General features: G+C 37.1%; 1 protein-coding gene across 4 annotated transcripts in view; it reads right to left on the reverse strand.

Moving 5' to 3' along the window:
- SMOC2 (SPARC related modular calcium binding 2) overlaps nucleotides 1-12,814 on the reverse strand; it is a 122,345-nt gene that overhangs the window by 36,470 nt on the left and 73,061 nt on the right. For all 4 annotated transcript variants that reach the window (XM_032443588.2, XM_015858014.3, XM_032443587.2 and 1 more), the window contains exon 8: nucleotides 2,913-3,099. In XM_032443588.2, coding sequence (XP_032299479.1) covers nucleotides 2,913-3,099 — 187 coding nt within the window. The remainder of the gene's footprint in view (nucleotides 1-2,912; nucleotides 3,100-12,814) is intronic.

Here is a 12,814-nt window from a genome sequence, read left to right on the forward strand (position 1 = left end):
CATGATGACACAGCCACACTAGGAACTAATAAGTAAAACACACTTGCCTCAGCAAACACATAAAGCACCTGAACCCAGAGTGTGAATGGACAAGATTATTTTGCCTAGCTGCTCAATGTCACAGGTGAGAACACAAACTTATGGTCCCTGCTGAGTAAAAGGGCTGACAATCACACTCTATGTCCAGAAAGCACTAGAAGCAAGCAGGCAGAGGCTATTCTGAAGAGAATTTTAGGGAAACTTTTGTTTGTACCCTTTACATGTGTTACTTCATTTTAGTCAAATGGACACCCTCACTAGGCTTTCATAAAAGCCAGCTTTATGTTACATTTTTATCTATTTCTTGTGTGTTTTACTGCTTGGCCAACACAGCACCACTCATTATAGAAGGAGTAGACTTGCTCAGCAGATGAGGGGAGAGCAGTAGTTATCGTTAATCTTAACTTTAGTGAGGTTTTTGACACTAGGTCTGTGACATTCTCATAGACAAACCGATGAAATGTGGACTAGATTAATGAACAGTGAGGTGGACTGAAACCTGAATCAACTGCCAGGCTCAAAGTATTATGGCCAGACAGAGAAATTCCAGCTGGGAGCCAGTCACCAGTGGTATGCTCCAGGGTTCAATATCAGAGCCAGTTTGTTGATCTCTTCAGTAATAATTAGAGTAGACATTTAGCAAGTTTTCATATTATACAAAACTGGGAGAAGTGGCTGGTACAGCAAGTGTGTTCTGCCATTCAGGGATATCTCAACAAGCTAGAGAAACTGCCTAACAGGAGTATCATGAGGTTTAACAAAAGAAAATGCAAAATTCCATTACCTGAGAAGGAAAAAAACCCATGACACAGCAAAGCCTAGGGGCAAACCACTTGAACTACAGCTTTGCAGAAAGGACCGGGTAATTATGTTCAACACTAAACTGAGTATAAGGCAGCAGTGTGCCCTTGCATCAAAAAAGCCAATCAGCCTTTTGGGCCATATTAGAAAAAGCACTACTAGCAAGCCAAGGGAGGTGACCATTCCCTCTGCTAATCAATGGATCCAGCCTTGGGTCTCAGAAGATGAGAGACATACACAAATTGGAGTGGGTTGAGAAAAAGGTAATGAAAATGGTAATGGAATGGAGCATTTGACATAACAAGGAGAGACTGAATAAGCCTGTTCAGGAACTGTTCTGTCAGGAGAAGGCTCAGAGAAGATGTCATCAACGTGTATAAACATCTGATCCTGAGAAAACAGACTGTTTTCAATGATGTCCAGTGAGTAGGCAATGGGCACAAACTGGAAATTTCCATGTAAGGGAATTCTTTCCTTTCCATTTTCCTTTTCCCTTTCCTTTCCTTTTCCCTTTCCTTTCCTTTTCCCTTTCCCTTTCCCTTTCCCTTTTCCTTTTCCTTTCCCTTTCCCTTTCCCTTTCCCTTTCCCTTTCCCTTTCCCTTTCTCTTTCCCTTTCCTTTTCCCTTTCCCTTTCCTTTTCCCTTTCCCTTTCCTTTTCCCTTTCCCTTTCCTTTTCTTTTTTCTTTTAAATGTGTGAGGCTGATGAAACACTGGTACAGTTACACAGGCAAGCTGTGAAGTCTATTGGAAATACTAAAAGCCCAAGTGGATATGGGTCTTAGCAACCTGTTCTAGCTGACCCTGTTTTGAGCAGTGGACTTGGACAATACAGTTCCCCAGATGTCCCTTCCAATCCAAGCTATTCTGTGATTCTGTGATTCTGTAATAAAATGACAGTCATATAGAGAACTATAAAATTAATGTCAGCAGAAATCCTACTGCTTCACCAGACCAAGCTGATTTGTGCTTCAGAGAGAGAATGAGAACTAAGGCTCCACAGAATGATTTAAATTGTAATTCAATGAAGGATTATCACTGTATACAAGAGGAAACAAACCTAGGGGTGGAGAACAAATAAAGAAACGAAAAAGGACCTTTCAGGACTCTGTACTCATTCTGGATTGCAGGACCAAATTTGTAAAACTTAGTTTTGACAACCACTGGACTTCAGCTTGCCAGAAACAGGCCACTGACAAAGTCATGTTCATTCCATCTCTTACTTTAATTGGCATAGACTATGGTATAAACAGCTATTGCTCAATCAGCATTGAAGATTACATGAAAACTGTGTCATAAGAATACATAATGTAGCAAGGGGTTTGTAATATCTTTCATAAATACTAGGCAAATGATCAAAAAAGGTTTCTGCTTAAGCTTTAGAAGATTTATGATTGCATCAAGATACCCATACTTCCTGCCAGCTTCATATGGGCTTCTATAGCATTCCTACGAGGGCCAAACCTCAATAACCAGCCTAAATAACATCCTTTGGAATCTGATATTTGCCCTGCCTACATCTGCTCAATGTGGCTTACAACACCACTGTGCATCCGGCTCTGCTGAGATGACTGAACTCCTAAAGCTTCTATTAGTAACACACTAAAATGATATTTCCGTTCTATGGGTTTCCAGGCAATTGTTCCACCAAAGCAAGTCATATGAAATGGTTGAGGAAGTTGCTAGAAAAATAACTGAGCATTTCTGAGGTTGGACATGGTTTCTGTCATAGACCATCTTACTTGGTTCTTGTATGTTGAGGCTACGAAGTGTGAGGTTTTCTCTGGGCTGCTTCAAGCATTGGCTTAATCACCATAAAACAGATGGGGAAAAAAAAAAAGAAAAAAAAAAAGTAGGACTAGGAGACCATACTGCCTGTAGCACTGTAGTCTATTGGTTTTTGGCCATCTCACCTTACTTTTGATGGATCTTAATATTATTTCACTTCATTTTCCTACTGGAATAAATCTACATGATGTAATTCCAATAGTAACGGAAATTTACATGCTAGGACATGCACATTAAGGCATCTCCTCCATCTTCTCACTAAAGGTTTAATCACTGAATTCCCTTACCTTGTTGATGTACCAGGGATAGGACGTCCCGTATCAACGAGAACACACCAGCAGTAGCCTGTGGAAGGATGGCACTGCACTGGTTTGTAAAGACCGCCCTGAGCGCATTCTGGAATGAACACATTATCTTTCTGGGGTTGTTTAGCTTCCTCCAGGGCTGACTGCAGTTCTTGATCACACGATGATGCTTTTGGAAGGAAAAGAAAAGATACTAAAGAAGCTGTATAGTAAGGGCCTACCAGATTTCTTGAACAGCTTTTATAACTCTCTTTGATCACATACAAGGATTGAAGAGGTCTTCGACAATGTAAATACCAGGTACACTTTTTTTATGCTGCATACTGTTAAGATTATAGTTTATGCAGGTGCTTCATAATATAATCCTAATCCTATCTCCATATCTCAACTCCTACACTAATCTGCGAACAACCAAATACTTTCTCTGCTACCTTAAAAATTATCTCTCATCCCACAGTCCCTTAATTACTGATCCTTTTCCAAGGAAGTATTCATCTAAATGTTCCTTTCGGGCATTTTCTTTCCAGTTTTGGAACAACTTCTTCATACAGTGAAAGTACTTTTACCTCCTTTCCTGGTGATGCTGTTAAGTTTAAAAAACAAGCATGCCACTTGCTAATTTCATTTTGAGGCACTGATTTATTAATTTATTAGTCAGTTGATTTTTTAATTGTCCACTTGCTTCATATAGTAGAACAGCTGGACAAATTGATAACATTTGCACGTTTTTCTCTTGGTCTACTCACAAACATAATCAGATTCAACAGTTCTCAAAACACCAGTGTTTACTTAATAAACTAATTAAGGAATCGGTATAGAGAAGAGAGAAAAGCTCCTTTAAAAAAGGCAAATAGTTAATCATTTACATGTTAAAACATTCACAGAAATAACTAGGGTTTTTCAAACTAGAAAACCATCAACAACATCCTCTTACAGCAACCAAAATAAATCTTTTCCTCACTGAATCTGGATTATAATAATTATTGACTTAAAACATGACAACTCTGGAAAGCACATCACTTTTAGCTTGGTACTTTAATTTGTATACAGTCAAACAAAATGGAGCAAACAGGGTGAAACAGCTGCAGTGAGAGGGAGGAAATCATTTGTCCTCTGTGAACTCCAGTAAATACTTTTCTCATTCCTACTGATAAACCTTGGAATCATCCCATTGTCTACTGTAACCTCTTGTTTTATGTCCTTGTAACTAGCAACAGAATCTGGCAGATGTGAAGGTATTATAATCTTTTGCTAGCCCAGAGGAGCAATACATTTTCATGCTCTTAGATTTGTTTAGGAAGTTTAGAGACTACACTGGCAGGTCATCCAGATAGGCAAAATATCATAGAAATCAGAGAGAAGTGTGATGGAAAATTCCCAGTGTAGATGCAGATACAGACTATGAGCCTACCCTGCACCATCATCTATGAGTAGCCTTGGTTTCTACTGATTGAAACAACCAGCAACAAACTGCACTGCTGACTCAGAACCCCTGGAGTCATGGGCCACTAGGACAAGCATGCATTGTGTTTATGTAGTAGCAAGTGTTACAGTCTTGACTGAGTTCCCAAAGCAAAGTTTTCAATGAGGTACTGTCCAAGCAAAGAATCTGCCAAGAAAGAATCTATGCTATTTCCAGGAAGTGCTCCCCCTTAGAACCTTTAGTTCCTTATCCTCATGCTGCAGATGGGACATCATACACAGAAGAACTTGTCATTAATCCTAAATTATTGGAGAGATAACATGAACCTGATAAAATGTAGACTATTTTAGGCAAACTGGAAATAATATAAATTAGTGTGATGGAAATTGCACCTGTCAGTTTTCTATTTGCCAAATGGAAGAACTGTTGAATATTGGTGTTATGTTTCATTCACTGAAAGTGCATAATAGTTTGTTTTTTTCCTGTGTTACACAAAGGCAAATGTTCTTCAGGTCAGCTATCAGGCAATGGTATTATTGCTCTAGAGAGTATTTTCCAAAGATTCATTACTTCTGTAGATCCTTTACATGACCATATGTGCCATCACTACTATCTCCCTGTTTGTTTTCAATACCAGAGCAATATTTTTACATAAAGATGTGTAAAACAGTATTTACCTGCTTACTTTTTCCAGAATTGAACCTTAGTCCTCCATGTAATTCCCTCCCTAAGGAACCATTCATTCCCTTTCAAACTTCTCCTTAAATTATTTACAACAGGAGCACTGGAAAGATTCAGCTGTAGCCTTGTGATATCTAAGAACTCTTATCACAGAGCTACTATACTGTTGCAAATCATTGTCTCAGTGATGTCAGAAGAGTCATGGCCAACAAACATTAATTTCCCAGGAGAACCAGTGATAAATGTCATTAACTTAGAAAATGCTTGACAGTTTCTCCAAACAATCTGACAACAACTGTGATCTGGAATTGTAACAGATGGATGCCAGAAGTTCATAAAACAGTGTGGAAAAAGAAGATACATGCTTCATTAAAAAAAATAAATAAATACCAAAGTCATTAAAACATATCAACTTTCTGTGCAGTGTGTTACTACAAAAACCTTCCTCCCAGAAGCAGGAAAGCACTGGCATTCTTTGTTGCAGGTTCATAAACCTTCCTCCAGTTTCCACCTAAAGCTCTATTTTATTGCAGGTTCATAAGTAGTAGTCATTTAATGCACAAGATTCAGTGATGTAAGAAAATAGGAATATTTTACGTAGTTTTTAAACAAGAGCCTTGTAAAAGTATTTTTTGAAAGACATGATTAAATTATTGTTCACTGCAAAGACTGAATTTCAGAATGTGCTTTAAATGCAACATATGTCCTGCGGATATTTAACTTCTTCCCTTTTTCCCTTTAAATGTACTAAATGTACTTTTCCTGTTCTGGTTCAAGAGGCCACTATAGTCCACTACAAATAACCAGAAGAAATGCTTTATCTTCTATCAATTGGAAAAATATTCCAGCAAATGACAAAGAGCATAGAAAAGTTTAATGTTTTGTATAAAATCTTGAGCCACTTCTTGTTGCTAATCACCAATCCTTCCTCAAAATAAACATCAGTGTTTTAAAGAATCTTGTTAATTTCATGAACAGAAAATTCCTCAACAGACAGGATATAATGCTTTGAATTGTTATTTATGATAGAATACACTTGTTAATCTCTGATGGATCACTTAAGTGTTTACTGTTGTTTACTAAGTGATGTCCTCAAATGGGAAAAAAAAAAAAAAAGAAAAAAAAGAAAAAAAAAGGAGCTTTTCTGGGAAAGCAATCTTTAATAAAATAAAATACTCTAAAAAAGCATATTTGTGCTTTTGTGTGTAGCATATATAAATCACCAAGCACCATATTATGTAAGATATAATAATCATGTTAGTCTGGTAACAGGAGATGTTTTAGCTCCTTGTTTCAGAAATTCTGGCAGTTATTGTGCTGTGTCATATCACAGCTTCTCACAGCATGTGGAATTTTCATGATTATAAATAACATATATGTGTTTTTATATATATATAGGTGTTTTTTTTTTCTCAAATGTGTTTCAGCAGTGCATTCTGAGGAAACAAGCTGCCAAATCTGCAGAAAATTACAAAGGCATCTGCTTGCTACTTTAACATTTCCTGCCACTACATAAACATTTCCTCTCAATTTCCTTAGCCCCACAACGTGTATATGACAAATAGAATTCATTCCGAAAACTTCTATTTTCAGTTGATTCTTTCTCCCTCCTTTTCTTCTCAACATAATGGGCCATGAAAGGACAATTTAGACAGCCCAGTTTGCAGGTTTAAGGGGTCTTTTATTAGACCTCAAAGCTCAATATCTTCTACAATAAGGGAGTAACGAGAAACCTGTGAACAAAAATACTCTGAAATATGATATGCATTCTCTGAAGGAGCACAGCGTAACATTAGAGACAGTTACTATGGCAGATCTTCCATTGCTATCAGAGGATTTCCAGACAAAACACATTCATTTTCAAATTCCAGCATACAGAGATTTACCTTCTACAATAATTTCTACTAATCAGAACGTTATTGAAATCATCAGTCTGTCCTACTTAATTTAGCCTAATTTAGGTACATTTTTGGAACACTTCAAATATTGATTTTTACAACTCCTGTGCAAGTTTGTTTAAAAATCATAATAATTAGTATGTCTGAATAATTTTCCAGTTGACACCATGCAACCCCTCCAACAAGTTCATATCCCATGGGAATAAGAATTTGATTCTTTTGCTTAGGATGAACCCTTCCTGAACTAGTGAAGTTAACAGGCACAGAGAAAACTGATTACAATGTGTTTTTATATTTTCAAATCGTTTTTATGGTCTTCACATTTCACTGAATGGATTTCCACTTACAATACATCAAATTATACTTTCACATCTGAATAAAACATTCACTTTAGAAATGCAGTAGGAAGTGGGATAATTTCTATTCAAGCTTCTTTCTCCCTGAAGAAGAATTTACATTGACTGGATGCAGATCTGAGGAAAAAAAAAACAGTCCATAACTGCACTGGCTTTGTTATTCCTACCTCCAGCAAATATGCACCCGCAAGTCAAACTAACATGTTCTTTACCTGTAGCCAACTAATTCAGTCATTCATAATCCCTGATATCTGGTTCAACTATAACGCAGCATCCAAGGAAGTAAGTTAGTTAACTTACTATAGATGACGTGTTATAAAGGGGTTTAAGATGCCAGTTTCATACTCTTTATGTATATATTATTTTCTCATCCTTTATGGTCATATTGTGAATGTCTCACAGTAATCATTCTTAAAAAGCATTGTTGCTACGAGAATTTGTCTCCTAATCCTCTCCTAATTTTCAAGTAAATTCATATCTAACAGAAATTAAGTGTAACTCAGTGATAGAAACAAAAGTAGGAATGTGCTCATGCTTCTGGCTTCTTATAGAGATTACTCATAAACCTAAATCAAATGGGAAATATTTCTGTGACCTAATAAATTCAGTGGACAATAATAATTCAGGTCTCAGCTGAATATTTTCCCATGTATTTATGTTTCCAGGTAAGCCCAATATTTGTTCAAAGATCAAGGACTGATTGGAAGTAATAGGTAACATAATGAACACTCATACAGAGTTCCAACACCAAATGACAACCAATCGTAACACTAAATTATCTGATGCCACATGTTTTGATTTAAATTAGGTTCAGATACTCATCAGCATGAGGGTTCTCAAGGCCTGATAAAAGCTGGCAACATTCCTATTCATGCCTATTCTTGCTTGCAAAAACTTGTGGGAACCAGATATTTCAGGCCCCTTGTGTGTGTTTGAAGACTACTCTCAATTTACAGCTGATCACTATTTTGCACTTCTGGAGTCTGAATGGATTACTGTAGCCAAACAAAAAGCTGACAGCTTCAACAAAGCCCTGTATATTAATTTATGTACTTCACTTCACTGAACAAAGCAAGATAAATCACCAGCAGATGCTCTCATTTATTTATGTGGCTTCATACACAAAGACACTGGAATACACAAGGAGGATCATCTGGAAATTCACCAAGCTCATAGAAACAAAAGCCAGAACACAGAAAGCAACAGCTCCCATTTAGCTTTACCTAGAAAGAATAAAGTCACAGTGACACCAATCTACTTGAAAGCACCAGGATTATCTCCTCTTTTACGCTAGGTTTGATTAGTCAAGTGAAACTATGTTCAATCAAGATTTCACAAATTCTGGTTCTAGCAATACACAAAAGTTGGGTGCTCATAAAACAAAGCTCTAAGATGTAAATATGATGACCTGCACTTTAATCAAAGTTCTAAACATGTAGGCCTACTGACATTTTTAACATACACGTCCATTTTACACACTCCATTTTACACACAATACTGTAAGAGAAAAAGAGCTGTTTTGCTGAAGGAACCTGCTGGTTTTGTGTTTGGTTTGTCTGTTTATTTGTTTCAAATTTTAGTCCAACTTCTTGGTTAAAGAGATGAGAAATATTTTTTAAGTATATGAACTTTTTCCTTAACTATAGCTCATTGAAATTACTTATATTAGTTTATACTAAACTTTTTCCTTCACTGTGTTTTCCCACTGCACTATGCAATTATAAGGGAACAAACTAGCTCTCTGTTTTCAAACAAAATTTAATCCTAAATTTTAGCATTCTCATTTGCTTTAAATAAATCAGTGGTGTGAGATCTATCTGCTGGCTTAGAGAAAACTTACAAAAAAGTTAGGCTTCACATACAAGTACAACAGAATCTGGCTCTAAATGTTTAAGTGTTAAAATTTAATCCTCCTGTTGATAAATGACACAGAAACATGAAGTCAATATATTCTAGATTATAAATCTAAGTTCTTTCAGAGACGCATTTTGCATTAGAGCCAAAATGCATATCCTGAATATCCTTAGTCAAACACCTCTGAAATGTGAGACCATTGAACCAAGAATAGAACAATCTTTAACAGCAATGTGAGAATGATAGCATACATTTGTAAAGTGGATCTCTTTAGACAGATTTAAACAAAGAATTGTTTATAACCTACACTCCACACTGGATTTTAGAGTGCAACCTTAACACAAATCAAAGAAATCTCTTAAGCCAGTGATCAATCATGCAACACCAGGTTTCACAAGAAGAGTGAAAAATCCTTGGGCTTTCTAAGGAGTTAAGTTCCCTCAGTCCCTTTTGCTCAATGAATTGAGGATATTCATTGAATTACAAAGCTGTACAGAAGATGGATTACTATCTCCAAGTGCTCCTGCTCGACTTTGATGATTTGGAGAAGACATAAGAGAAGACACAGTGCAAAAAAAGAGTGTCTTATCCTGCAAGAATATAACTGAATGCAGTATTTGCCAAAAGAGGTGAAACCTAGTTTTCCTCTAAGCTCAGACACAGGAAAGAAACATCACGCTTCCAAAGCAGAGAAGCACCAAAGTTTTCAAACTGCAAAATCAAACAAAAAAGCCACCACCCAAAATTACAGCAAATGAAAATTGTTGATGTTTCCCAAACACATTGACTAGCTAGCCAGCTTGCTATAGCAATCTGAAGGCTCATTCATTAAACAAAGTTGCGTAAAGCTACCATTCTTGCTTTATGAGTATATTGACCAGTAAATGTTAGTCATCTGCCAGTGGAAAAATCTCTCAATTTTTAAGAAATACTTGAAGTGAAAACAAAGCTGGTTCACTTTTTCCATAGAGCTGTGAAAACAAAAGTCTTTGCCAGGTGAGTTGAGGGTAAGCACTTGTTTGAATAGCTCTACTAAAAATTACAACACAAAAATGTGCGAACTGGGGTGCTTAAATTCAGTTTACAGGAATGCTTATCAGCCAACCACTTCCACACAGTGAAACAGGAGTTGTTTCTGTTCATTGTTTGGAAAAATGAGACACTTACATTAGTGCCTGGATATGACTTTGATTACTAGACCTTAGGCACCTACGCAATTTTAATTTCAGACGTTTTCAGTGGCATAGCTGGCTGCAGTTTATGCCACTTTCCTGCCATTGGTCTACACTGCTAACTCTGTTGGCACTGAGCAGTGTTTTCCAGCCCTATTGCCTAACTCCAGCCTGAGATGGCCACAGCACATCTATGCTCTGTTTTCTAAGTATCAGCTCATTTCTATCCCCATCACAGAGGCTGACCCTACACATAGACTTAATCAAAGTGTAAACAGGATTAACATAAGAAACAAGCAATCTTTTTAATGCTTTTTTAATTTTATTATTACTATTATTTTTAATCATGTCGCTGTTCTGTAATTCATGGATTTGTTCCATTGCACTGTTTCCTGTGGATATGGTGTTTGCGAAGTGGGATGTATCATCAGTCCACAGAACAGTCTGCACTCCCTGTGTTCCATGTGGTACAGAAGTTGCCTCCTCCAGCACGCGATTGCTTAGGTGACCCTGAGAAGGCATGAGCAAGCCAGCATTGCCATGCTCTGCCAGAGTTTCTCCACAGAAGAACCACAACCCTGGCTAAGCAAAACCTCCCTTAGAGTCCCCACTCATGGGACTTGCCTTGAGCACACATCCTCTGCAGCCTGCTCATGTACTCTGCAGCCTGTCCAAGTGTCTCCCTCCGTAACCCTCCCACTTCAGCACCAGTGGTGGGCTGTTCAGCGCCAAAGCGTGGTGAGATTATTGACCATTATACTCTCTCAGATTTCACTGTAAGGACAACAAACCTCAGGGACATGAGCTCTAACTACTGCCACCGAAGCCAGTAGAATCTGGGATGACTTATTTTGGCAATGTGATCCAAGGAGGTCACTTAGGAAGAATGCAGGTATGTTAAAAAATACGATAATACTATTTTGCATTTTGTAGATCTTCTCTGCATATCTCAGTGTAGCTTACAAAATCATAAATATAAAATACACCTCTGCCTAACTTAGAGCAGACTAGATAGGCAGTACAAATAGTAATGTTTTGGCCCTCTCAAACTAAACAAAGATTAAACAGGACATTGAAACAGAAATTCTCATTTCTTCCTCAGTGTTTCAGAGAGTGCAACTTTGACAGCCATAAAGCAAACATTTATGCTAGTATCACTCCCATTGCCTCTTCTGTAGTTAAGCAGAATTATTTCACCCTTGGGGGTACATACATTTCAAATCTATCTGATTAAAAAAATCCAAGCATTTTAAAATTGTATTAATGTTGCAAATATATTTGCACCCTTAAGAGCTAGTCAATGACAGACAAACCAAAACCAGACCACTTTTATTCTGACTTGCTCTTCTTCACTTTGTCAAAGAGATGCCAGGAAGCAGGTGGAAAATAAGAATGCATATTACTGTTCACAGTTCTAATTAAAAGAACTGTGTTGCACAATGAAAAGTCATTGAAGTGCAAGTTTTGTAAAGTGTTATCATCCACTGAATTGCACTTCTCCTGAAATGCATTATCTCATCCTCAGTTTGAGACCTAGCAAATAATGTGAACACAAACCCAATAAAAAAGATAACTGCATTGCTTCAACCCTATACAAATCTAAAGGCTTATGTTAGAGTAACTGCTATACAGGTGTTGCTTTGACTCTCAGCAAGTTATATCCAAAATACACTATTTGCATAACACACTGGAAGTTAGTAGCAGAAGAAGTAAAAGATTCAGATAGAAGAGAATGCTTACTGATTTTAGCCAAGTTTTGTGTGCAATAAAGAGGATGTGCCAAAAAAAAGAATAAAAGCCAGTAGGAATAATACAATACTATTTATTCCACCTCCAGAAACTTTTTAATATAGTTTTAGGTAGCTTTATTATTTTTTTTTTCTTTCTTTCTTTTTTTCTCATATGGCCGTGGTTAAACGGCTCAGTTTGTGCTTTGGTTTCAAGAGCAAAGCCAAATCTTTGGCTTGGCTCTCTTTTCAAACTTTGGAGAAAAACATTCACATTGGGCAACGTGAATTAAAAATAAGAATCCTAATTCAACCCTACTTTCATCTCTGCTTTCAAAAAGAAATATCCATCTGAAGTCTATATAATGTTAAGTATAGTGTGATTATGAAACACCCCTATGCTTTTGAAGGATAGGAAACCCTTTACCATATCAAAAACCCCACATCACAGTTTCTGCTCCTGTCAAACTGGAGCCATTACACTGTACACAGATGGGATCAACAGGACAAAGCTGGTCCCTACCATACTCAGAGCAATTTTAAAGACAGGTAGTGGCAAAGTCTAAGGTTTTTTGAACCACTAAAATAAGAATTTTCAAAGTGTGACTAATGATCCTTAATCCTTTACAACACAGTGTCCCACAGTTACTTTCAGAGTAACTGCTAAGAAGGTTAGTTTTAAATGCTCAGCCTACTGCAAAAAATGATTTGTATCAATGGAAAAAGCCTTGCACAAATACTGCTCAACAATTCACTGTGTGTGAGAGTGAAAA

The sequence above is a fragment of the Coturnix japonica genome, chromosome 3 (assembly GCF_054131305.1).
Source record: "Coturnix japonica strain WE chromosome 3, WE-NBRP24, whole genome shotgun sequence".
NCBI lineage: Eukaryota > Metazoa > Chordata > Aves > Galliformes > Phasianidae > Coturnix > Coturnix japonica.